We start from the raw sequence: 27,856 nt of genomic DNA, 5'->3' as shown, positions 1-27,856 counted from the left end.
TGCTCCCAACCATTCTGTGTTCTGTGCTTGTACATTTAATTGAGCCGCAGAATGCAACCAAGGGGGCGCCCAGGGCCAGGCATGTGCAGCAGTCCCTTACTGGCTCAGTTGGGGACTTTACCCGGGCCGGACAGCGAAGGAACGGACGTACTGAACGGACACCAAGGGAGCCCGGGACCTACAGGGGGGGTGGAGGTAGCCCCAGGTACATATAAATGCTTATTTATAACATCTCAGATACTTAAACCATTACTGCAGATGTGTAGTGTGTGCTGCTTTATGCAAGAGTCAGTCACTGCAGAGTCAGTGAGCAGGAAGATCCAGTTCTTACAGGTTTACAGCCTGAACTGGATTATCTACATACCTACATATCATACCTGCAATCTCTCCTGCTACACTCAGACTGCGCACTAACGTCATAATATAACTTCATTTTTGCCAATACAATGAAATGTCATGGAAAGTAACAAAACTGAACAATAAAACTGTATTAACCTACTGTATAAGCAATGGTTCATTTCAATGATTAATTTATGAATGTTTGTTGGACACCGTGGCCCATATGCAATTAACTTTTTCTCTTAGGTGATATTTTTACACCTTGTTAATAAAATGCTTTTTAAATCACCAGCAGTCAAAAATATGCAAAATAATTTTGACGGTACTTTTTCCAACTACTGTTTGGTACTTTTACAGTTGCAAAATGCTGAAAAGTTATAGTAAAGAGAAGATGAAAAATGATCTCCTAGGAGAAAAGTTAATCACATATGGGCCCTAGTTCCTGAGGTTTGGTGTAGCACACATATCAAGAGAGGTCTACTTATCTATGCATGTCTCACATACTCCGGCCTATTTTCTGCATAAACTGCATATGTCATGGTGTAAGGCTGGAGTCACAGTGGTCCGTTGCTAAACACACCCGTTATAATGAGTGTGAACTGCAATGGAGACTGGACATAGACTTTAATACAAAGCCTGCATGCAGTGAGTTAAAATAGCATGATCTGTTACAATGCAGAAGTGTGAACAGCCCCAAAGAATTGTATGGACAGTAAGTTGACATGCAGTGTGAACTAGCCCCAATACTGAATACTCATTCGAAGACGCCAGAAGATGGTTCGGAGAACTTCACAGCTACGCCACCCGGTGAACGAGCTTTCTCCGGTCCATCTTCCTACCCCCGGGAACACACAACGGCACAAGACGGGTGCTAACGGAAGGTCAAAACAATAGTGACACTTTGCGCAGGAGTCGGAGATCTTAAAGGGACACTAACCAGTGCTTAAAAATAAATAAAAAAGCAAAACTGGACTTACCTGAGGTATCCGCCAGCCCCTCGTAGCTTGCTAGGTCCCTCGCGGCTCCATCAACCCGGTGAGTTCGGCCAAAGCGTGATTACCTGCCCATCGCCATAAGCATCCAGCACGGTTCACTCTTTCAAGGATGTGCAACTTCAAACGTCACCGGGTTAACGGAAATGCCAGTGAGACAGTGGAGAGGACCCAGAGGATGCGAGGGACCTCACCGGCTACAGGTGGCTGGAGGAAGCCCCAGGTCAGTCCAGATAGTCTTCTTTAAGCGCTGCATAGTGACCCTTTAAAATTTTGATCTGCCGTGGCGTGGTGGTCATAATCTCGCGTATCATAACTGAGTAGAGGATTCTTCGCGGTTTGATGCTGTAGGACTGTACTTCTGTAATCTGAGCGAAGGGACTGTACAATGTCAATGTTGTGAAAGTCTTTTTCACTTTATACAGTATAGTACTTTGTGGTAAATACTTTTCTATAAATGTTTTTGGATTGTGGAACAAATCATCTGAGTTTCCATTAACCCTTATAGGGAAAACTACTGATATAAGAGTGCTTTGGATTACTCAGAACAAATTATGCTTGCAAACCAAGGTTCCACTGTACTGAATAAGAATAGTAATCAATCTATGCTGAGAACAGTACAGACATAGGTCATACAGGCAAATTGCAGGAAGGGAATTTATTATAAAACAAGCAGCAACATAGAACAACATTTCTGTGAAACACGATAAATAGAAATGTAAAAAACAAAAAAATCATGATAAATAAAGGAAAGTTTAATAACAGCACTGGGGACTATGGAATAAGCTCTGCAGCACTACAGAAGATCCCATTGGGAGGAGCTCAGTTATCTTGTGGTAAGGCCTGGATTTACATCACAGGAGCCTATGGGCACAAATGTCCTGGCACCCTAGACTTTGCCCTCCATGAACCTACAAATCCTCTCTGCAAGTGTGCTGGCTGTCCCAGCTGCCACTTCTCCCTTATTTTTCTTGCCTGTCATAGGTAGCTACAGGTGTCCTTTAGCATTAGGTAGCCAGAGGGACCCTCAGTATTAGGTAGCTAGTGGTGTCCCCAACTGAAGGGAGATCTTGTCAGTGGAATGCCGGAGCTGGGTGAGTAACCTCATTTATGCTCTGCTCAGGACCCTGCATAGGTATGGAGGGAGGTACCAGGGGAGGGGAATGAGCCACCTTCCCATCATCAGGCGCCTGTAGGCACATGCCTACAGTGCCTTACAGTATATCTGGCCCTGCTTGTGGCAGTCAAGTCTCTACCAGGAACTGAAAAGATGAGGGGAGGGGGAGAAGACACAAAGAAACTAGGTGGCCTATACACAAATCTCCCAGAATCACCTGACACCTGTCACATGCTACATTCTAGAACAATATCCCATAAACTGAAGGTGCCAAGGAGAAGACCCCCCAGGACCTGTCCATCAGTAAGGTACAATACAAGACTATCAGGGTCAGGCACCTCCTACTTTCCTACCCTGCCAAACAATATGACACTTACTAGCTGCTCATCCACCTGTAATGGGCAAAATGCTTCCAGCCAATCAGGGGAAATAAAAATATTTTGGGGATTGTGTGTGGCCTGAAATATGATGGGTGGGACCAGATATTTAACTGGTTGCCATGTCAACACCAGTAGAGAGAAAACCTGTCTCCACATACAGAAAATATACACTGGGGAGGACTCTCTGTAGCTACACAGCTCTCAGCATAAAGTAGGGAGTGTGGCTATCTCCCCAGTGCTGAATTCTGAGTATAAATTCCCTATCTCCAGTGCAGAGTCCGGCTCACACTTCCTTTCATTCCGGCATGTGTACAGTAACTTAAAGTGACGCTGAAGATAAATGTGTAGTAGGGATAATTACTAGAACATTAGTAGCAAAGAAAAAAGTTTCAGTTTTATTTTTAGTTATATAACTTTATTTATAACATTGCATCATTCTCTAATAGATGCAGTTTACAAACTACACTCTGCAGAAACAAAGCAGAGCTAATGACCCTTTGAACTAACCTGCAGTAAAATGTTATCTGACGCAGTGTCTCACTGTTTCTTTGATGTATAAGTGTTTCAGAAAATAGCACTGCTCTCTGACTAAATTAGTCAGACAGCTCAGAGAAGCTCTGTTGCATAGAGAACAACTGAAGTTTTTCAACTCTTACCTTTACTGGAAACAATATGAGACTCATATCTGTGCTACTGATGTTCTGTTTCTTAGCTGTACTACACATATAATTTATTGTACCATAGGTTTATTTTCACTTCAGCGTCCCTTTAAAGCAGGGGTCTCAAACTCGCGGCCCGCGGGCCATTTGCGGCCCTCGATGCAATATTTTGTGGCCCTCGCTGGCAAAAGCTTCCTTATAGTTCGCTTCAGTGCTCCCAAGTAATCCGCCGCATCCCCGCCTCTAAACGAAGGCTGCAGAGCCCCCAAATCGCCCTGGGGGCAATCCGCCGGCATTTCCTGGAAGGGGCAGAGCTTTCAGCTTCAGCTCTGCCCCTCCTAACGTCAATCGCCGCACGGATCGCTGCCTCTCCCCGGACCCTCTCTGTGAAGGAAGAGTGAGGGGCGGGCAGAGGCGGCGATGCGCCGTGATTGTGAAATTCCTTATGCGGCCCAGCCTCATCCTGACTTTGCCTCCTGCGGCCCCCAGGTAAATTGAGTTTGAGACCCCTGCTTTAAAGTGTACCTAAAGCAGGATAAAAAATAAATAACTCAGTAGGGGTAAGCCTCTTCTAGTCCAGAGGCTTCCCCAATCCTCCTGCAGCCCACCCATCCAGCGTTGGGTCCCTCTAAGCATATCTGACAAGGATTTGTCAAATATGCTCTGATGGCCATGCTCTGGTCCGTGTACTAGTATGATCCACGCATGCCCAGTAACACCAGGCTGCTCATGCGTGGCTTTGTCCTCCGTGTATGAGCAGCTTCGTGCAACTGGGCATGCAAGGACCATACTCACCCTTGTGCAGTACGGTTGCCCCTGTACAAAAAACGGGAACACAGCCAAGAAGAGGGTCCTGGGAATCAGCAGTGGGTGTAAGGAGGATCTGGGGAGGCCTCTGGAGCATCCAGAGGCTTTTCGTTACTTAAAGTGGGATACAATTCTTACATAACATTCAACACAAATGTGTCTTCCTACTTTTTATTACCCATAGTTATCATCTTTGCTTTTGTGCACAAGTAATATTGTCTGTCTACAATTACTGTTTATCTGCTCTGAAAGCTGCCATTGCATTTTATTGCATAGCTGCTGTATTTATATATTAAAATCTATCTAGTGATGATTTCTCAGCTCTTTCTGCTTTTCAGCTCAGTTCCTGCAGTTTGCTAGTGTTTACCAAATGTATCTGACAAAGGAATGTAAACAAAAGATAATTGTATTACCTCTAAGGATGCGGCCAGAAGCTGCCCACTGAAGCAAGGAGCTTTCCACTGCAGAACAAAGTTCTGTGTTTAAAGGATACCCGAAGTGACAGGTGACATGATGAGATAGACATGTGTATGTACAGTGCCTAGCACACGAATAACTATACCGTGTTCCTTTTTTTCTTTCTCTGCCTAAAAGAGTTAAATATCAGGTATGTAAGTGGCTGACTCAGTCCTGACTCTGTGACCCTCACGGATAAGAAATTCCAACTATAAAACACTTTCCTAGCAGAAAATGGCTTCTGAGAGCAAGAAATAGATAACAAGGGGAATTTCTTATCAGTGAGGGTCACACTGTAGTCACTTCCTGTCTGAGTCAGCCACATACATACCTGATATTTAACTCTTTCAGGCAGAGAAAGAAAAAAAAACGAACACAGCCTAGTTATTAGTGTGCTAGGCACTGTATCCTTTAACTGCTTAAAAGCTATTCTGCTGCAATTGTTTGTGTTATTAGATTTTATGCTGTAAATCTTTTAGAACAAAGAGGAAATGCTGAGTTTCATACCACTTTAAGTATATGAAACTTCACCTCACATGTCTGCTCTAAGCCCTGCTGTCCCTGTCCAGCTGCATTTGACCAGCAGGACCTCCAGAGCGGAGATGCTCCAATACAGGATATTTGGAATGATAACAGTGTGGCTCACATAAGATCAGCTACAGCTAAAGAGAACCTGTCAAATCATTCTATAACTGCCCCACAGACATTATGTGAAATGACAGTAACAGTATTCAAATAAGGAGAGAGGAATGTGCACAATGTGGAATTTTGCATCACCCTAGAGCACCTGCAGTATCACCAAGTAGAACTGGAACATGACCCCACTCTGGGTAAGGGTCATAGTACACAAGAGATTCCTCAACTAACAATCCAGTCAGTAGCAGGAAATCCCTCACATGTTGACATCATAGGGACTGGGCTCGCCAGCATCTGGAAGTGATGGAAACGGCTCACCCTGCTCCTGCAAAAGTCCCGGTGGCGTTAATTACTATTCCCCCTCCAGGCCGCCGTGGACTCTGAGGCAAGACCTAGTGCAGCTGCCAGCTACTGCTGGTGCCCGGATTACGCTGTTTTTATCATAATTTGGGCTCCATCTCTTGAGGGTGCCAAAATTACTACCTGGGGGCTTCTATACCTTAATTGCCATTACGGTCTATGGCAGCGCTTGCTGTGCCCAAATTCCAGTGCCAATTTGCCCGACTCTTCACTATTCAACATTATGACTCCCTTCACTAGGGACACTGCTGGCTAAAATGAGCCATTTCCTGTTAGTGACTGTTGCTGAGCAAGGAATCATCAGTGTGCCATCACCAAGACAGTGACGCCATTGCTACCTAGTAGTGACCAAGCTTAACCCCAGCTTTGTTCAACATGTCTTAATAACAATTTCAAGTAAAGTGTAACTGCAATCATTTACTTGAAATTTCCAAATGATAGTGCTACTAGAAGAGTAACAGTAATAACATTAGTTCACTTTGCCCTCTATAGACACCTCTCCAGGAAATGATAATGCAGAGTTTCCTCTCAAAAGTATTGAATCAATCACTCTAAATCTGCCAACAGGTGAACATAGTGTTCTTTAACTTACCTGGGGCTTCTTAAAGCCCCCGTAGGCTTGTAGGTCCCTTGCTGTCCCCTCGGTCCTTTTCCTTGATCCTCTGTGCAGCTCGGTACAGTAGCCTAGTTGAGCACTACTGTGCATGCGCTGGCCCAGCAACACACCTACTTAATGCTATCCTGTGGCCAGGAAGCATTCTGAGCATGCACACTACCATTAAGACTCGTAGCCACGCATGCACAGAACACTCCTGGGCATGGAAGCGTGATCAAGAAGGTGTGCTGCCGGGCCAGTGCATGCGCAGTAGTGTGCTACTTAGCTAAGTCTCATACTGTACAGGGCCAAGCAGTGGAACAAGGAAGAGGACAGCGAGGAACCCACAAGCCTATGGAGGCTGGAATAAGCTCCAGATAAGTAAAAGAACACTATTAATATTCAACTTGGGAATCCTTTAAGGCTGACATGCATACAATAGGAACCGCCTAATTTCATTTAAGATTTGATTACGTTCCCATTTGTTTTTATATTCAACTGATCATTTTTTTTGTAGGAGCAGGAAACTCATCTCTGAGCAAAATAATCATTGCTAGTGATTACTGTGTGTCCCAACATTTACTCAATTACTCGAGTAAGGGCTGGTGCTCACCAAGAGCGGTTCTGAGCGTTTTTAAAAACGCTTGCACTTTGAAAAGCGCTTGGCTAATGTATTTCAATGGGATGGTGCAAACCAGAGCAATTCGTTTTTTTTTCCCAAACGCAAACGCGGGTCCTGCAGCATTTTTGCTGATTTCTGAAGCGATTCAGCCTCAATGTTAAGTATAGGAATGTGGAAAATCACTCAGAAAAGCGTTAGATCGGAGCGATTTTCCAAGCATTTTTGTCACAGATGTTCAGTTACAGCGCTACTGTAACAAAATATAAAAACCGCTAAACCAAAAATCGCTAGGCATGATTAGAAAATCGCTAGGCATATGACTAGAATCGTCTAGAAAAATCACTTCAAAAAGCGCTGAGCTTTATGTGGATTGTATAGATGTAAATGAGTTGTGCACAGTTTTGTAGATTATTGAAAAACATAATTTTTGTGATATAAATAAAGAATATATAATAAATAAAAAAAAAAAGCACTGAGCGTATGCGATTACGCTAGCGCTTTTTGGTGTGCACTGGCCCTAAAGGTGCGTACACACGCACTACTAAAGAGAACGACGGGTCCGTCAGACTATCCCGCTGGGCGGTCGTTTTCCCCGACAGTAGTGCATGTGTACAGTCTGTCTGCAGACTGATAAGGCTGTAGACTGTACACACGCACTACTGTCAGAAGAACAACCGCCCATCGGGAGGGTCTAACGGACCCGTCGTTCTCTTTAGTAGTGCGTGTGTACGCACATTAAGAGCAATCCTAACTTGACTGATTCTGGAGGCATTAAGGAAGCGATGGGAAGGGAGAGTTAAGAGGAGATAAGTCCAGCAAAGAGAAAGATTTACCGTATGCCCCCCCCAGGTTAGGAGAGTGGAACTAGAGCAGGGAAAGCAGTCTATTACAATATGTAAACAAATATCTCCAGCAATGTGTCTGCAGAGGGCAAAGGAAGCAGAGCTTGTTCTAATCATACCATGGCTGATGGTGCTGGGCAGCCTTGTACCTGCATGGATTTACGTTTTGAACGTTATCGTAATAAGTTATTACACAGCTGAGAAAGAAAGGCAGTGCCAATGTGCCATGTGACCGAATGACGTAAACTCCGAGCGTGTCAAGTCTCAGAACATGGAGGTCTGCGGTTCCTTCTTGAACATCCCCTCAAAGTTCAGATCTCCTCCCATCAGCTCCTCTTCCAAATCATCCAGCGCCCACTGGTGGTCTGTCAGCTCCATGGCTTCCCATTCCGTCTGGGCAGAGAGAGAAACCAGAAACGCATGAAAATCTGATAACTATTATGCAGTGTATAAGGTGTTGGTTTTCCAATTCAGAAACCTGAATTACACCGCGCACCACACTCAGTACCTCAACTAGTGGAGAGGGTCATGGTTCACGATGCACTTCACAAGACTGCCATGCTTCCTCCATCTTCCTTGGAAGGAGGAAGCATAGGAGTCATATGAAGCGCGGCGTCGAACGTAACTCCCGAGACCCTCTCCACTAGCTTTGGCGCTGAAGTATGAGGAGTCATTTAGGTTTCTGAATTAGAAATTCCGGAATCAAACATATAAATACACACACAAACCAACATACCCGAGGGAGATAGCAGAGCCTATATTTTATCAATATGCAGAGCTTTGCAGTAGCAACACTTCCTGTAGATCTCTGTGGCTTCCCTGCATCTGTGTACGAGTCTCGGCATGTCATGTGAGCCACATCAGGTCACATGTCAGACACAGAGGACGCCGGAAAGCTACTGGGAGCTACAGGAGGTGTTGAAAAAAAAAGTGTCCGAAAGAACCGGAGAGTAGTTTAAGCCCTGCATCATGAGGGAGGTTTGTTTGTGCTACTTTGGGCCAGCAAGCACACACATCTGGTATATACATAATAAATATATCTGGTTTAGGTATATATATGTGGTATATAGAGTGCGTATAATGTATATATATATATATATATATATATATATATATATATATATATATATATATATATATATATATATACGAACATCATTTGGATATTTACGGTGCATGGATGATAATGTACTGAGTGACAAGGTTATTCATTATTTCGTCAGTGAACCTCTTCTTCCCTGATGACAAGGGCATATTCCAAGATGACAACGCCAGGATTCGCCTGATCAGATTGTGAAAGAGTGTGTCAGGGCGCATGAGACATTTTCACACATTGATTGGCCACAACAGAGCCCAGACCTTAAAAGACAACTGAAGTGAGAGGGTTATGGAGGCTGCCATATTTATTTCCTATTAAACGATACCAGTTGCCTGGCGGCCCTGCAGATCTATTTGGCTGCAGTAGTGTCTGAATCACACCACAAATAAGCATGCAGCTGACAATGTCAGAAACACCTGATCTGCTGCATGCTTCTTCAGGGGCTATGGCTGAAATTATTCAGAGGCAGAGGATCAGCAGGGCTGCCAAGCAACTGGTATTGCTTAAAAGGAAATAAATATGGCAGCCTCCATATAACTCTCACTTCAATTGTCCTTTAAGAATCTTTGGGCTGTGCTGGAGAAGAATTTGTGCAGTGGTCTGAAACTCTCATGATCTACAGTGGCTTGCCAAAGTATTCGGCCCCCTTGAAGTTTTCCACATTTTGTCATATTACTGCCACAAACATGAATCAATTTTATTGGAATTCCACATGAAAGATCAACACAAAGTGGTGTACACATGAGAAGCGGAACGAAAATTATACATGATTCCAAACATTTTTTACAAATAAATAACTGCAAAGTGGTGTGTGCATAATTATTCTGCCCCCTTTGATCTGAGTGCAGTCAGTTGCCTATAGACATTGCCTGATGAGCGCTAATGACTAAACAGAGTGCACCTGTGTGTAATCTAATGTCAGTACAAATACAGCTGCTCTGTGACGGCCTCAGAGGTTGTCTAAGAGAATATTGGGAGCAACAACACCGTGAAGTCCAAAGAACACACAAGACAGGTCCAAGACAGGTCAGGGATCAAGTTATTGAGAAATGTAAAGCAGGCTTAGGCTACAAAAAGATTTCCAAAGCCTTGAACATCCCACGGAGCACTGTTCAAGCGAACATTCAGAAATGGAAGGGTATGGCACAACTGTAAACCTACCAAGACAAGGCCATCCACCTAAACTCACAGGCCGAACAAGGAGAGCACTGATCAGAAATGAAGTCAAGATGCCCATGGTGACTCTGGACGAGCTGAAGAGATATACAGCTCAGGTGGGAGACTCTGTCCATAGGACAACTATTAGTCATGCACTGCACAAAGTTGGCCTTTATGGAAGAGTAGGAAGAAGAAAGGCATTGTTAACAGAAAGCATAAGAAGTCCCGTTTGCAGTTTGCCACTAACCATGTGGGGACACAGCAACCATGTGGAAGAAGGTGCTCTGGTCAGATGAGACCAAAATGGAACTTTTTGGCCAAAATGCTAAATGATATGTGTGGCAGAAAACTAACATTGCACATCACTCTGAACACACCATCCCCACTGTCAAATATGGTGGTGGTAGCATCATGCTCGGGGCTGCATCTCTTCAGCAGGGACAGGGAAGCTGGTCAGAGTTGATATGAAGATGGATGGAGCCAAATACAGGGCAAACTTGGAAGAAAACCTCTTGGAGACTGCAAAAGACTTGAGACTGGGGCGGAGGTTCACCTTCCAGCTGGACAACGACCCTAAACATAAAGCCAGGGCAACAATGGAATGGTTTAAAACAAAACATATCTATGTGTTAGAATGGCCCAGTCAAAGTCCAGATCTAAATCCAATCGAGAATCTCTGGCAAGATCTGAAAACTGCTGTTCACAAACGCTGTCCATCTAATCTGACTGAGCTGGAGCTGTTTTGCATAGAAGAATGGGCAAGGATTTCAGTCTCTAGATGTGCAAAGCTGGTAGTCTCTATACCCTAAAAGACTGGCAGCTGTAGTTGCAGCATAAGGTAGCTCTATAAAGTATTGACTCAGGGGGCTGAATAATTACGCACACCCCACTTTGCAGTTATTTATTTGTAAAAAATGTTTGGAATGATGTATGATTTTCAATCCACTTCTGACATGTACACCACTTTGTATTGGTCTTTCACGTGGAATTCCAATAAAATTGATGCATGTTTGTGGCAGTAATGTGACAAAATGTGGAAAACTTCAAGGGGGCTGAATACTTTTGCAACCCACTGTATACAAGATCTTGGCGAAAAACGAATTAAACTCTGCATGGAAATGAACGCTGTGGCATTACAGAAGCTTATCAAAATGATATCACAGCAAATGCGTGCCATAATCAAACATAAAGGTGGTGCAGCAAAATAATTAGAGGGTGTGACAGATAGGTTGTATAATTTGTGCAGCTCATGTATGTGTAGTATGCAGACTATTATATGGATGGAAGGCTTAGGTAGGTGTAGTATACAGTATTGTGTACACATAAGTGCTAGAATTACCTTAAATGCTTTGTTGGTATCAGCTGGCATCGCCATAGCAGCTCCAGTCATCTGCTCTTGCATTAGTCGGGATTGGTCAGCAGCTGTGACATTAGAAGGAAGTTGTGTAAAGTCAAGAACACAAACTCACATATGAAAACTCCAACACACCATGGCTAGAAACCCCACCACCTCCGATCCCACCAGAATACTTCCTCTTTGGGATAGATCGATAGGCAGAAAGCCAGAAATTTCCTCTCCAAAACTGGTAGAATCAGCAGGGATTAAAGCAGAAGAACAGAGGTAGGTTGTAAAACCTGGGTGATGGTGGTTGAACTCTGTCAACGATTAACTGTCTATTGAATGTCTGCCTCTTTAATGTATCCTGCCTTACACTGCTGTTACTGTGTGCCCACCTCCTAAATTTAAGCCCTGTATGTGCCAAATTCAACTGAATAAAAAGGTTTCCAATTCTGAAATCCACCATACTGACAGAAGCTTCTGAGGTACCTCAAGGTGAACAATTCCTGGTGTAGAATGTCTAATGACTACTGACTTGAGTAGACAAGTCAAGTGACTAATAGAGGAGGTAAATGGTCAGAAGAACATTGGCTGAGATAGCTAGTTCGGTGACCCATGTATAGCACCAAACTAGATGGCTAAGCCACCCTTGGATGAGACTGCTATGGACATTTAAGTGACCCTTGCATGGAGCTGCTGTAGATAAAGGTTATCAGGGACAAGCCACACAGGCCTTTCTTACCATTATCTTGCCCGAGAATAAGGGAGTAGATGCTCCTTAGGCCGAACACATTGAGGAAGTACCAGGATGCTGAGCTGACCCTATAGACAGAAAGAGAAGCAAGAGGATATGATGAGGAATAAATCCCCTACTTTACAACAATGACCATATCTCATTCACCAGCATTACGGAGGTGAAGACTCTGCATCTATCATGCATGCTAATGGGAAATCATCTAGCACTGCTCAGACTTTGGGAACCTGAAACTTGATTGGATGTTCAGCGAAACAACAGGAATTTGTACATCAGAGTGGTGATAATACTCCAGCCCTTTCACGGCCTTCTGTATAGGGCTGTGGAGTCAAGAGTCAAGGGGCTTGATTCAAAAAGCGCTGCTAACTGTTAGCACGCCTGTGAAAACCCCCTTAGCACGTCTAAACGAGTTTTCGCGCGTGAAACTTTACGCGCGCACTGCACAGAGCGCAGGGCGCTCCGCGCAAAGTGCCCATTAAAGCCTATGGGACTTAGCGCGCATAAGACTTAGTTAGCACGCGATCTGATTGAGAAATCCGGTGCTAACCTACTTAGCACCCTGGTTAGCACGTCTAAAGACTTTAGACGTGTTAAGTAGGTTAGCACCGCTTTGTGAATCAAGCCCATGGAGTCTGAGCAATTTTTGGTACCTGGACTCGGTGGTTTCATAAACTGAGGAGTCAGAGTTGGATGTACCGACTCCACAGCCCTGCTTCTGTAATAGTAGTTGTATGATCCCTGAATCATACAAGCACTTCCTATAGAGAACAACATATCACAACAACTGCCATACCCAGTCCTGGTTCGTGCATGTGAATTGTGACTTTTAACAATTTCAGGCATACAGTAATGGATCGGGGGAGTTTTTCATTCTGGCAAATGCCAAGGAAACCGGATCATCATTTTTTTTAACCATATGAATAATTATTGGCATTTTCCTAGCATTTACTGCCCCTTCATTATAGGGTTAAGATTCTGACCAGCCTCTTAACATCTGTTTCCTGGTAAATGGAAATGTGGATAGATGGTGATTTTTTTTTTAAATTTCCTGTTATATGCAATAGTTACCATTTTATCCAACAAATAAAGGAGCGGCACTTGGCCAAAATCACTTCTGTTACGTGCTACAAGATATCTGCAACATTTAAATCGAGATGCAGAACCGAAAATGACAAAAGTCTTGCAGTATACAATACAAGCTGGACTCAAACGCCACTTAAAGAGTACCTCCAGTGAAAAAGACAGAGCTGGGGGGGGGGGGGGGTCAGTGTTACATACTTACCTGTTCTGACACCATCCCTCCAGGCAGGTGATCAATCCGCCACCTCGATATTGTGGCAAGTTTTTTCTCATGCTTCGGCCAAGGCTCTGACCACCCCATCTGGGTTGCTCCAGCCTGCGCCCAGCTCGGTAGCCACGGCCCAATTGGTGGCTGTTGAGCTGGGGGCAGAGGTTTCCCCAAGAGTTTCGGAAACATGACCTTGACTGTGTACACAAAGGGTGGTGTGTGTGTGTGTGTGTGTGTGTGTGTGTGTGGTGTGTGTGGAGTGTGTGTGTGGTGTGTGTGTATGTATATTGTGTGTGTGGTGTGGTGTGGTGTGTGTGTGTGTGTGTGTGTGTGTGTGTGTGTGTGTGTGTGTGTCTCATCACATGTGACCTGTCAGATGAGGTATTTAAACTGAGACCCCCCCCCATCCATTCATCATGACAGGCTCGGATTTGTTTTCCAGAAGTAGTCTAAATAATTCTGTATCAAAATTTTTATTACATTTTTCGTTTTCATAAGATACAAACATTAGCAACTCCGTTGCAGATCAACAAAAGAATAAGGTAGAATATACAATTAAGAAATGCACAATCACAAATAGAGCCGGGTATACTTGCCAGAGGCCTCTCACGCAAGATCAATGTATTATTGTACTGTTGGGCTCCAGAAATAGAGCAAAATTTCCACCTTAAACACATACAGCAGGCTTGAGCCCAAAAGAACTACAAAAAACAGAATTGTCTGCTTTAGAAAGGAGAAGAGAAGGGAAAAAAAAAGAAAAAAAAAAAAAAAAGAAAGAAGATTGAGAAACCAGGCTCACTCAGAGCTGTCAACAACGAACGGTTCCTGTCAATACTTTGTAACGGGCCAATAATCTCCAAGGATCCCACACCTTGTGAAACTTTGTGACTATCTTCTAGCATACTGGCCATTTGTTCCTGAACCATAATTCTGTGATCTCCTACACGTACAATCCTTATAAAACTCAACAAGCGCCATAAAACAGAGGCTTATGTAATAGTGATTAGTAGGGGATGATCAGGTGCTAACAACCTACTACTAACTTACAATGTACCACAAGACATATGCCTCGACAGCTGGCCATACACACACATTCTACCACTTAAAGCGGAACTGTAGAGAGAAAATAAACACATGGTTTCACTTACCTGGGGCTTCCCTAAGCCCCCAGCAGCTGTCCTGTCCCGCGCCGGTCCTGCCCGAGCCTCCGGTTCTCCCGCCGCCGCTCTGTCCCGTTCCTCGACCTGCAAGTCGATGCCAGCGCAGCCCTGCCAAGCGTATCCTTTCTTTGCGTTCCCTTCTGCAATCGCGGGGAACGCAAAGAAAGGATACGCATGGCCAAAGCCGCGCTGGCGCAGTGGCCCGGTGAGGAAACCGAAAGTAGCTGGTGGCAGGAGAATGGAGGCTCGTCGGGAAGCGGCGCGGGACAAGACGGCTGCTGGGGGCTTGGGGAAGCCCCAGGTAAGTGAAACAATGTGTTTATTTTCTCTTTACAGTTCCGCTTTAAGGCAACAATATGCACTGGATGGAGCCACAATTCATTCTTCTTACCATGAGGCATCTAGTGAGAGCAGCTCGATTCCCTGCTGCAGCATAGGCTTGAAGCGTAGTGTCAAAGGAAAGGGAACTTTGGCTAAAACGCAAAGATGAGAAGATGGAAGATCACCAAATATCCAAACACAAAGCCTCCCCTAAATAAACCCAGAAGAAATATCTTACTTGTCACAAAGCCAGAGAAGGTCATGTTGATCCAACCACCAATAAGGATCATGGGCAGCACATTGGTGACATTTCCCTTCATCATGTCTGTCAGCATGGTGGGATCTGGAAGAGAAGAGTCACTTGGTATTACCTACACCAGGAATAGGAAGACTGAGCAGAACTGCTTACACAATCCACATCTATGCTAACAGTCTCCTACAGTATTCCATACCCGTCATCGGAGAAGGTGGAACCACTTTCCTCTTTGTCTTCTTAAAGAAGCCATCTTCAGCATTGTTGAAGTAAAATTTCCTCATAAGGAAGGACTGTGAATAGAGGACAGACACTAGTGAAAAAAATGTAACTACGCAACTGCAGTCTACACACACTTTTAAGGTGGATAAAAATGAACTTCTTGGTGCTAGTATGGTTGAGGTGAGACAGTGGATAAGTCCATAGGGAAATTCTGCTAACGCGATTGGGTGGACAGCACCCTCTTGAACATGTAAATTTCACATAGGTTGCAGTAATACTACACCTATACCATTTGGCCAATTAGAAGGCTTCAAGCTGTAGAAGTTGCTGTGATTGGAGAACTTTTCCCTATGGACTTTCACGCTGACTCACCTCAACTATATTAGCTCCCACTCTTAAATTATGTCATCAAGAGCCCTCTACCGTATCATCTTTCAAAAGCCTCTGCTAATCTGAAATGGCAATTACACCCCATGGAAATTTTGACTTCATCAACATACAGATATTTGATGGTCATCACCAAAACTACTGATAAAAGTTGTATGATTTAAAATAAAAGAAAAATGAACAAATATCGTTATTATTGGGGAATAGTCTAGTACTGAACAATCTGCACGCAAACTGTTTATCGAAGCCAACATCCTCCATTGCCTGCATCTGTTTTGAATGCAAGCAGTGTCACCTGCACGTTTTAGGCTCTGCACATCTATGCAGCTGGTCAATTCATGTGCAGCCTGTATCTGGAAGCGCTACCAATATCTCCTGTTGTACAAAAATGTAAGTCTACTTATAGCTAGCTGCATTCATGTGTATCAGTTTGCATTCAATTTATCTAGATTAGGGTTCAGTGCATAATCTGCATTGTATTCAAGGTGTGTATTTATGTCCCTGAGGGTGCTGCACACCTCTGTTGGTTTCATTTCAGTTGCAGCTTGTTTAGGAGCGCTGCCGATTTTTTGCTGTTCTTTAGAAATTATGGTTATCCATTGTCATGTTTTGTAGATCTCCACATTCCAAATCAGCAACTTAGTTCTATCAGTTACTATGACCCCTGTGGTCAAAAAAGGAATTCCACATGTCATACACTACTGGTGAGATCTGAGGATAGGTTTGAGAACCACAGACTTAAAACAAAATACAAAGTTCCACTATAGAAATGTAGGTAAAATGATATGTTTATTATTACCCAACACCCAAACACTCAGGAGCACATGGCTAGAACATCATTATAAAGGAATTTGAAAGAACCTTTATTATTTAAACTGTAAAAGTAAAGGGCAAATTAAACTAAATATGTGAAATGTGTGACATCACCATGAATGGAGTAAAAGACATTACTGAAGACTTCAAAAAAATGACAGATGACTAAGGGCTGGAACCCACCAGGGCATTTTTACAGAGTTTTGGGATCGCAGACAATCACTGGTGATTCCCAGAAACGCTTTGCCAATGAAAATGTGTGGTAGGGAACCAACTAGTGTGATTGCGATTAGGGGTAATCACAATCGCAAGACATGTAGCATTTTGATAGCGTTAGCGCTCAATGCTAAAGTATAGAAGCGCTGCAAAATCGCTTTTCAAAGCGATTTCGCCATGCTGAGCGATTATGATTTGAACAAACTTTATAATATTCACTAGGTGTCCGGATTTCCTGCTTCTGTCCGTAGCTCATCCTCCCCCTAAAGGAAGAGGTCACTAGTGTTGTCCGGATCATGAACGATTCGGATCTTTGATCCGAATCTATATTGTGAATCGAATCATCCGAATCATCAAAATGAGTGATTCGGATCGAAAAAGGGGCGGGGCAAGGAGCGACACGCCCCCCTCTCAGCGGGCAGCGGGGTCCTGGAAGCAGAGCAGGGATGGATCGCTGAGTTGGAGGGGAGCCAGCCTTGCAGGGAGACAGGTAGATGAGAGAGAGGGGACATCGGTGCCACTGCCAGATATGTGTAGAGCACACATACTGGCTGCAATGTGCTGCCCATTATAGGCTGGCTGTTGCACAGTGATCACATTGGAAACCTTTGGCTCAGCTCAGCACAGCTTAGTAACTTTGCAGGCACTGTGATTGCAGCGCAATATGATCCTCCTGCACTCGGCACTAATCAGCTGCACTTCACTTCTGGGAATGCTTTGGGGAATGCTTCCTTTCACTGTGCGACGTTTCCATTCAGGTATACAGATGAACATATAGGTGACATACATGTAAAGCATATGATTGCAGCATGTGGGTATTGTGTGCAAACAAACATTTCTGCTCTCTGCTCCTCCCTCCTCCCTTCTCTGTCCACTCCCTGCCCTCTGTCCATCTTCTCCCCTTCTCGGTGTGTCCACCCCCCTCCCCTTCTCCTGTCCTGCTATTGATTTTACCCCCCCCCCCCCCCAATGCTTCGGTAGTAAAATGATCCGAGATTCGGATCAAAGATCCGGATCTCTTCAATGATCCGATTCGAATCATCCGGATAATTTAAAAGATCCGAACTTCCCATCTCTAGAGGTCACAGGCGCTTCTCTGATTGGTCATAGAAAAGCACCTATGACCACTTCCTTTAGGGGGCGGGGCTATGGAGAGAAGTCAGACAGTGGTGAGTATAATAAAGTTTTGTTTAAAACAAAACAAAACAAAAACACAAATTGCTAATCGGAAGCGCTGTACTGTTTATTGTACAGCACTTTTAAGCGTGGAGGAGTCGCGAGCACTAGGAAAATGGCTCTAGGAAAAGCTGCACACAGCACTGCAGCGATTTTAAAGCACTGCAATGATTCCTAGTGGGTTCCAGGCCTAAGAAGGGATTAACACATTAATAGAGACAAATCTGAAACACATCGATGGCTCTAATCAAACGCCAATCTTTATTTTGCATCAACGCAGGACAGACAAAAATGGCTGATGTGTTTCAGGTAGTAATGTCTTCAGTCATGATCAAAAATGTGAGCATCAATGGCATGAAGAAGATTTCAGAATGAAATCAGTCTCTAAGAACCCCGTGATTTTGTCACATGTGCTACAAGTAGCTCGGACCACTATGATCTCTTTGTACATGTCCCCTCTACACCCCTTGAAATGATGTCTCTATGGTCACATACCTGTTTGGGAATGTATTTGCCATTTTCTCGGAGGACTCTGCTGCGAATCAGGACTTGACTAAAAAACGAAAAAGGACAGATGGCAAATTATCACAGATGGAAAGGGAACTACAGAGGTCTATCTGCATTATATAAGAAACCACCTGACAAGGGAGGAAATGCTGGAGAAATATCAGGAACAGTAAGACGAGGAAGGGAATGCTGAGCAAACATGGGAGACTTTGGCACAGTGATGGTGATACTGAGTAAATATGAAGAGTGATGATGGGAGCGCACAGAGCTGGAAGCTAAAATACAAATTCCCTTTAACACTATCTAAGGACCTGTAGAAAAAAAATAACGTAATTAATAAAAGATTTTTTTTTTTTTACAATACTCAATTATAACATTTGTCAGTGTTTGCCCAAAATTGTATCTGGTCTCCAGGAATGCAGTGCAAGAATTCTGCATAGCTAATCAGCCTAGGCTTAACATCATGGGGGAGGGGCTTCATACAGATTTACAGCAATATATTGATGTAGGAAGTATTTCTGGTGTTGAAATCTGAAAAATTAACATAAAAGTGGATATCTTGAATCATTTATACATTCCCACAGTGCTTCTTTACGTAGATTATCCAAAGTCACAGAACAGGTTTGGAATGCAGGAGATAACACCTCGTTGAAAACACCCGTCTTCCTCTAAGCCCTGACATGAAAGTGATAAGGTCTGTACACACGCTCAACTAAAGTTCCCAGCAGTGCGGAAAAACAACAAAGATATTACAAATGACCAATTCATTTAAATACTGCGTGTGCAAACGGAAATGGCAATGCACGTCTTTGCACTCTATTTAAAGAGAACCTGTACTGAGTAAAATTATTTAAAATAAACACTTGAGGTAACTTCAAATGAACATTACATAGTCACCTTGCCATCAGTTCCTCTCAGAAGCTCACCATCTTCTTCTTACAGTGATCCCTTCCAGTTCTGACAACATTTTGTCAGAACTGAAATATATCAGTTGCTGTCAGTTATATTTCAGTTGCTGTCAGTTACAGCTGAGAGGAGAACTAATGTGTCCATGTTTCCCTATGGCTCAAGTGGGCAATGTTACAGTTTAACAGTGTGCTGACCAGAAAGCTGTTATGGGGTAATGGTCATTTTCAAAATGGAGGACAGAGAATTCCATTGATCACAGTGGACAAACAGGATGCAGGAGAGGAAAAATAGATTGAGGAGAAGACTACACTGGAGGTAAGTATGACTTGTGTATGCTTATTTTGACTTTTGATGTTCAGTTCAGGTTTTCTTTAAGTCTTTATATAGCACTGACATATTACGCAGCGCTGTACAGAGTATATATTGTCTTGTCACTAGCTGTCCCTCAGAGGGGCTCACAATATAGTCCCTACCATAGTCATATGTCTGTGTGTGTATCGTGTAGTGTATGTATCGTAGTCTAGGGCCAATTTAGGAGGAAGCCAACTAACTTATCTGTATTTTTGGAATGTGGGAGGAAACCGGAGTGCCCAGAGAAAACCCACACAGACACAGGGAGAACATACAAACTCCTTGCAGATGGTAACCTGGCTGGGATTCGAACCCGTGTCCCAGCACTGCAAGGCGAGAGCGCTAACGACTACGCTACCATGCTGCCCTGTTCGCATTCAGGAGAAGAATGTTGTTCAAATGACATCGTACACACAACTGCATAATATCTGCCCAACAGTTGTCTGAGTTAATCCGCTGGATGGATCGGGCAAAATGCCCGATTTTGTCCGCTCGTCGTTGTGCCATATTTTTGTCTAATATGGCGAAATCTGTCATCTGTCAGACATTTTAAACGACTTTAGTTTAGTGTGTGTACGAAGCTTTAGATAGTACGTTAACTCGCATTAGTAATCAAAAACCTATTGCTTCAAAAGAAGCACACACACTCTGGCACTGACCACAGAAATTAGCATTAGCTTATGCTCCTGGCACAGAAATGTAGTGTATACAGCAGAATTTATATCTCCCCTTTGAAACGACCAAAGCTTAGCTGAGTGCACAATCAGGTTTAACATAGTAGCTGTTCGGTAGTCAAACAGCACCCTTATAAGCAGCATCAAAGCCTGCAAACCCACTTTGAAGTGGACCTGAACTCTAGCACCAGACAGAGGGAACCTGTATGTATTTAGAGAGTTCAGCCTGTAATTCCCCTTCATCTGTGACTAATCAGAACTGTAATTTGATCTCTCAGCAGTGTCCACTGGTTGCCTCGGCAGAACAGCTAATTTGCAAACATATCATGTTAACCCTATGTCTGCTTCCATGAAACCAGGAAGTAGACACGCTGCAGATTTATTCCAGGATTTGTATTAGCTGTAACAAAGACGTACCACGTCAGTATGAAAGTCCCCATAGACTTTGATTGCCCTGCGGTGGGGTGCGGTAAAATGACTGGCTTTTTGGTCTCCAGAGCTTTCTGAGAGCTTTTTAAAAAAAACACTCCCATTGACTTGCATTAAAATTCTGCAAAATTACCACACCGCCCCCGTGTGAAAGGGCCCTAAAGGTTATTGTGCTGTTGCGTATCTTTTAGAGCAGAGAGGAAGTTCTGAGCTCAGGTCCGCTGTAAGTCGTCGTATGCGAAATTTCAGCATGGCCATAATGGATTTCAACAATTTATTATTCCTGATGCATCAAAATTTACAGATTAGTCTTGCACTTTGAAGTTATTGATGTAAAAATAATATTAGCAGATAGGCTGAGCCCACAAAACCTCATCACAAGTTCTCACACACTGGCCTCGTTCATTGTGTGCTGGTTGGACAGCCAAACTGGTCCAGTTGTAGCAGCTGGACCCTAAACAGGTCTCTACATTTCCCTATTTGTTTTAAAACCCCTTTTTCTGTAAATAATTTATGCTTCAATTTTCAAAAAATTCAAAAATTAACTCACTTTATTACCCTCTACGTTATCCAATGCAGGACTTGTTTCTAATCCTTTACTCTATTTTTCTGTAAATTATTTTCATTTTTGATAAAGGATTTCAAAAATACTTGAAACAATGCTCTAAGTGCTCTGAAGTAGAAAAAAAGTATTGAACTCTGCCCCTGAAAATGTTACTACTGTACAGTGTTTTGCCAACTGTAGGTCAACCTGTCACAGGGCAAGACATACCTTAAAAAAAGCTACACTGCTCATCTGATGCACTTGGGTGTGACTAAGAGGGCAACTGTTCTATAAGGGACAAGGAAAGGGATACTGGATAAATATAAAGGGACAGGGTCTGGAATGTTGGATGATTATTAGGAGATACTGTGCCAAAGAAGAGAATATTTGGTAAACGGGGAGACGGTAGGATGGGGAAGCGAATGCTGCATAAATACAAAGGATGACATGACAAAGACAGAAATGCTAAGTAAACAAGGGGATGTTGGTGTTCAATTTCGGCACCACGTGGTTTGGAACCCAAACACCCACACTCAGCACCACGTGTTTCAGAACCCAAAGACCAACATTCAGCACCACGTGGTTCAGGAACCCAAACACCCACACTCAGCACCACGTGGTTCAGAACCCAAAGACCAACATTCAGCACCACGTGGTTCAGAACCCAAAGACCAACATTCAGCACCACGTGGTTCAAAACCCAAAGACCAACATTCAGCACCACGTGGTTCAGGAACCCAAACACCCACACTCAGCACCACATGGTTCAGAACCCAAAGACCAACATTCAGCACCACGTGGTTCAGGAACCCAAACACCCACACTCAGCACCACGTGGTTCAGAACCCAAAGACCAACATTCAGCACCACGTGGTTCAGAACCCAAAAGACCAACATTCAGCACCACGTGGTTCAAAACCCAAAGACCAACATTCAGCACCACGTGGTTCAGGAACCCAAACACCCACACTCAGCACCACATGGTTCAGAACCCAAAGACCAACATTCAGCACCACGTGGTTCAGGAACCCAAACACCCACACTCAGCACCACATGGTTCAGAACCCAAAGACCAACATTCAGCACCACGTGGTTTAGAACCCAAAGACCAACATTCAGCACCACGTGGTTCAGGAACCCAAACACCCACACTCAGCACCACATGGTTCAGAACCCAAAGACCAACATTCAGCACCACGTGGTTCAGGAACCCAAACACCCACACTCAGCACCACATGGTTCAGAACCCAAAGACCAACATTCAGCACCACGTGGTTTAGAACCCAAAGACCAACATTCAGCACCACGTGGTTCGGAACCCAAACACCCACATTCAGCACCACGTGGTTTGGAACCCAAACACCCACACTCGGCACCACTTCAGCTCAGAACAGCAGGACAGAGTGATTTTCATTTAACTCCAATACTTCTTCCATCAAGGCTGGAAAGCGAACTTATCTGAGTTAAATGAAGCGCACCCATCCTGCTGGTCCATGGTCAATGCGTGTGTTCAGGTTCTGAACCACGTAGTGCCGAATTCAAACATCAACACCAGTCATTATGTCCCTGATGATACCACTGGCCATCACAGCACCCCCACCTGTCAGAGACTTGCTCCTGGGTCAGCTTCTTGTCGCTCTGCAGAAGGATGGAGACGTAATGGCGGATCATTCCCACGAAAAATGTGATGAAGACGATGGGCAGCACCACCCACAGGCGGATGTTAGAATCCAATAAGAGCTCCGGCTCAGTCATGGTGGAAACGCAAACTGGTGAAACACACAAGATGTCAATAAAGTTTTATCAGACGTCATTTGTTGGATGGTGGTGAACAAAGTAACCCTTCCCCAACTAGAGATACCAAGATGTACATTCACACTATATAGTTTTCACTGGCCCCCAAACACAAAATGTATAACTATAGATGTGGCCCTCTGCACCTTTAAATATCGACACTCCACATATAGAACAGCAGTGCTGGCACCACCCATGCACATACTGTAGAAGCCAGCGAGCAGTATGGCCTCATTCAGTGAGACGTTGCGTTGTAATGCAACATTAAAGTCACAACGCAGCATTACAACGCAACAAAAAGTTGGTAACGCACCTTTATGCTGCGTTACCGTTGCAGAGGGGAATCAATACCTACATTCAATGTAACGGTTTTCAACATCATTTTCTGTATGTTGCAGCCCCCCAGCAGTCTGAAGTATGTTGACCCGGCCCTTGACCGAAAAAGTCTGAGGACCCCTGCATGTACCCTTCCCCACATATCTGATTTGTGTACAGCATATGGGATGGGCATAGACTGCAAAGTGCTGCCCTATTCACTATCACTGAATGGGACTAGAACTACCATGGAGAGCAAGGCTTTGCTCCCATCGTGTCAGATCACCAATGGCTGACTGGAGCAGACAGTGCAGTGTCTGGTCCAATGGAGCGTTGCTGTCTGGTTGGAGTCCAGAGCTTATGTGTTTCCACCACAGGCTTCTGTGGGAGATGAATCTGCTGTCCGCTAAGGTTGTGCAGCAAAAAAATAAATTTTTTGCTGCAGTGTGAACCGAGCCACACAGGTGCTATCTGTTTTTATAAAACATATGGCCACCTCTGTTGCATAGCAACACCTTAGTGTGTCCGTATGGGCTCTTACATGGTGGAAGCTGACATGGTCGTAGGGGGGGGGGGGGGGGAATGGTTGTAAAGAGGAGGGTGGAATCAGGGGAGTGGATGGGACTGGGTTGGTGTGGAGATGCTGTAGAGAGAAGGATGGAATCAGGGGAGTGGATGGGACTGGGTTGGTGGGGGATGCTGTAGAGAGGAGGGTGTAATCAGGGGAGTGGATGGGACTGGGTTGGTGAGGGGATGCTGTAGAGAAGAGGATGGAATCAAGGGAGTGGATGGGACTGGGTTGGTGAGGGGATGCTGTAGAGAGGAGGATGGAGTCAGGGGAGTGGATGGGACTGGGTTGGTGGGGGGATGCTGTAGAGAGGAGGATGGAATCAGGGGAGTGGATGGGACTGGGTTGGTGAGGGGGGATGCTGTAGAGAGGAGGGAATAAGGGGAGTGGATGGGACTGGGTTGGTGGGGGGATGCTGTAGAGAGGAGGGAATCAGGGGAGTGGATGGGACTGGGTTGATGGGGGATGCTGTAGAGAGGAGGATGGAATCAGGGGAGTGGATGGGACTGGGTTGGTGGGGGGATGCTGTAGAGAGGAGGATGGAATCAGGAGAGTGGATGGGACTGGGTTGGTCGGGGGATGCTGTAGAGAGGAGGATGGAATCAGGGGAGTGGATGGGACTGGGTTGGTGGGGGGGATGCTGTAGAGAGGAGGATGGAATCAGGGGAGTGGATGGGACTGGGTTGGTGTGGAGATGCTGTAGAGAGAAGGATGGAATCAGGGGAGTGGATGGGACTGGGTTGGTGGGGGATGCTGTAGAGAGGAGGGTGTAATCAGGGGAGTGGATGGGACTGGGTTGGTGAGGGGATGCTGTAGAGAAGAGGATGGAATCAAGGGAGTGGATGGGACTGGGTTGGTGAGGGGATGCTGTAGAGAGGAGGATGGAGTCAGGGGAGTGGATGGGACTGGGTTGGTGGGGGGATGCTGTAGAGAGGAGGATGGAATCAGGGGAGTGGATGGGACTGGGTTGGTGAGGGGGGATGCTGTAGAGAGGAGGGAATAAGGGGAGTGGATGGGACTGGGTTGGTGGGGGGATGCTGTAGAGAGGAGGGAATCAGGGGAGTGGATGGGACTGGGTTGATGGGGGATGCTGTAGAGAGGAGGGTGTAATCAGGGGAGTGGATGGGACTGGGTTGGTGGGGGGATGCTGTAGAGAGGAGGATGGAATCAGGAGAGTGGATGGGACTGGGTTGGTCGGGGGATGCTGTAGAGAGGAGGATGGAATCAGGGGAGTGGATGGGACTGGGTTGGTGGGGGGGATGCTGTAGAGAGGAGGATGGAATCAGGGGAGTGGATGGGACTGGGTTGGTGTGGGGATGCTGTAGAGAGGAGGATGGAATCAGGAGAGTGGATGGGACTGGGTTGGTGAGGGGATGCTGTAGAGAGGAGGATGTAATCAGGGGAGTGGATGGGACTGGGTTGGTGGGGGGGTGCTGTAGAGAGGAGGATGGAATCAGGGGAGTGGATGGGACTGGGTTGGTGTGGGGATGCTGTAGAGAGGAGGATGGAATCAGGGGAGTGGATGGGACTGGGTTGGTGGGGGGATGCTGTAGAGAGGAGGATGGAATCAGGGGAGTGGATGGGACTGGGTTGGTGGGGGGATGCTGTAGAGAGGAGGATGGAATCAGGAGAGTGGATGGGACTGGGTTGATGGGGGATGCTGTAGAGAGGAGGGTGTAATCAGGGGAGTGGATGGGACTGGGTTGGTGGGGGGATGCTGTAGAGAGGAGGATGGAATCAGGAGAGTGGATGGGACTGGGTTGGTGGGGGGATGCTGTAGAGAGGAGGATGGAATCAGGGGAGTGGATGGGACTGGGTTGGTGGGGGGATGCTGTAGAGAGGAGGATGGAATCAGGGGAGTGGATGGGACTGGGTTGGTGTGGGGATGCTGTAGAGAGGAGGATGGAATCAGGAGAGTGGATGGGACTGGGTTGGTGAGGGGATGCTGTAGAGAGGAGGATGTAATCAGGGGAGTGGATGGGACTGGGTTGGTGGGGGGGGGGGGTGCTGTAGAGAGGAGGATGGAATCAGGGGAGTGGATGGGACTGGGTTGGTGTGGGGATGCTGTAGAGAGGAGGATGGAATCAGGGGAGTGGATGGGACTGGGTTGGTGGGGGGATGCTGTAGAGAGGAGGATGGAATCAGGGGAGTGGATGGGACTGGGTTGGTGGGGGGATGCTGTAGAGAGGAGGATGGAATCAGGAGAGTGGATGGGACTGGGTTGGTGGTGGGATGCTGTAGAGAGGAGGATGGAATCAGGGGAGTGGATGGGACTGGGTTGGTGAGAGGATGCTGTAGAGAGGAGGATGGAATCAGGGGAGTGGAAGGGACTGGGTTGGTGGGGGGATGCTGTAGAGAGGAGGATGGAATCAGGGGAGTGGATGGAACTGGGTTGGTGTGGGGATGCTGTAGAGAGGAGGATGGAATCAGGATTAGTGGATGGGACTGGGTTGGTGTGGGAAGAGGGGGATAAAATTAGGGGAGTGGATGGGACTGGGTTGGTAAGGGGATGCTGTAGAGAGGGGGATGGAATCAGGAGAGTGGATGGGACTGGGTTAGTGGGGGGATGGAATCAGGAGAGTGGATGGGACTGGGTTAGTGGGGGGATGCTGTCGAGAGGAGGATGGAATTAGGGGAGTGGATGGGACTGGGTTGGTAAGGGGATGCTGTAGAGAGGAGGATGGAATCAGGGGAGTGGATGAGACTGGGATGGTGAGGGGGGATGCTGTAGAGATGAGGATGGAATCAGGGGAGTGGATGGGACTGAGTTGGTGAGGGGGGATGCTGTAGAGAGGAGGGAATCAGGGGAGTGGATGGGACTGGGTTGGTGAGGGGATGCTGTAGAGAGGAGGATGTAAGCAGGGGAGTGGATGGGACTGGGTTGGTGGGGGGATGCTGTAGAGAGGAGGATGTAAGCAGGGGAGTGGATGGGACTGGGTTGGTGGGGGGATGCTGTAGAGAGGAGGATGGAATCAGGGGAGTGGATGGGACTGGGTTGGTGGGGGGATGCTGTAGAGAGGAGGATGGAATCAGGGGAGTGGATGGGACTGGGTTGGTGTGGGGATGCTGTAGAGAGGAGGATGGAATCAGGGGAGTGGATGGGACTGGGTTGGTGTGGGGATGCTGTAGAGAGGAGGATGGAATCAGGAGAGTGGATGGGACTGGGTTGGTGAGGGGATGCTGTAGAGAGGAGGATGTAATCAGGGGAGTGGATGGGACTGGGTTGGTGTGGGGATGCTGTAGAGAGGAGGATGGAATCAGGGGAGTGGATGGGACTGGGTTGGTGTGGGGATGCTGTAGAGAGGAGGATGGAATCAGGGGAGTGGATGGGACTGGGTTGGTGTGGGGATGATTGTAGCACGGGGAGTAGTTCTAGTATTATGGAGAGTGGAATGACGTCAGTGCACAGGGCAGCCGGCGAGTCAGGGTACCACTGTTGAGGTTAGGATGGGGTCAGGTCTAGTTAGCTCTTGGGTGAATGACATCACCGGCAGAGGGGGAGGAGCTACATAAACTAGTCAGGGTAACACCGCAGCGAGCCAGATACCACGGGCAATACTTACAACCCCCTCCTCCGCTCCCGGTATATCCAAAGCACTTACCGGCCCAGCTGCTCTGCCACTACACGCCCCTCCCTGCCACCCTCTGATTGGACACAGCCGTCTACAGCCTTTCACCTGATTAGTGGCCGCAGCCGCCCCTCCTCCCCTCTCTTTGAATGGGTTTTATGCTGACGAACAGCTCCAGCCAATCACTTCTCAGCTTGGGCGGAAA

The 27,856-nt window shown here is 45.9% G+C and overlaps 1 protein-coding gene across 3 annotated transcripts; it reads right to left on the bottom strand.

Moving 5' to 3' along the window:
- Window positions 1-1,974: 1,974 nt before the first annotated feature.
- Window positions 1,975-27,842, bottom strand: EMC3 (ER membrane protein complex subunit 3). 3 transcript variants are annotated; one of them, XM_068252893.1, is made up of 9 exons: window positions 27,760-27,842; window positions 23,006-23,174; window positions 18,487-18,544; window positions 15,377-15,470; window positions 15,163-15,267; window positions 14,995-15,076; window positions 12,144-12,223; window positions 11,402-11,484; window positions 1,975-8,198 (listed from the first exon to the last, which is right to left on the bottom strand). In XM_068252893.1, exons 2-9 carry the CDS (start codon window positions 23,158-23,160, stop codon window positions 8,070-8,072), a joined length of 786 nt encoding a protein of 261 aa, XP_068108994.1. In that variant the 5' UTR covers window positions 23,161-23,174; window positions 27,760-27,842; the 3' UTR covers window positions 1,975-8,069. The 3 variants fall into 3 exon arrangements, with proteins under 3 accessions (XP_068108994.1, XP_068108992.1, XP_068108993.1); XM_068252891.1 differs by having other exon boundaries at window positions 27,685-27,768; XM_068252892.1 differs by lacking the exon at window positions 27,760-27,842 and adding an exon at window positions 27,646-27,678.
- Window positions 27,843-27,856: the final 14 nt, after the last annotated feature.

Source organism: Hyperolius riggenbachi, chromosome 9 (assembly GCF_040937935.1).
Source record: "Hyperolius riggenbachi isolate aHypRig1 chromosome 9, aHypRig1.pri, whole genome shotgun sequence".
NCBI lineage: Eukaryota > Metazoa > Chordata > Amphibia > Anura > Hyperoliidae > Hyperolius > Hyperolius riggenbachi.
This window is presented reverse-complemented; position numbering and strand designations above follow the sequence as displayed.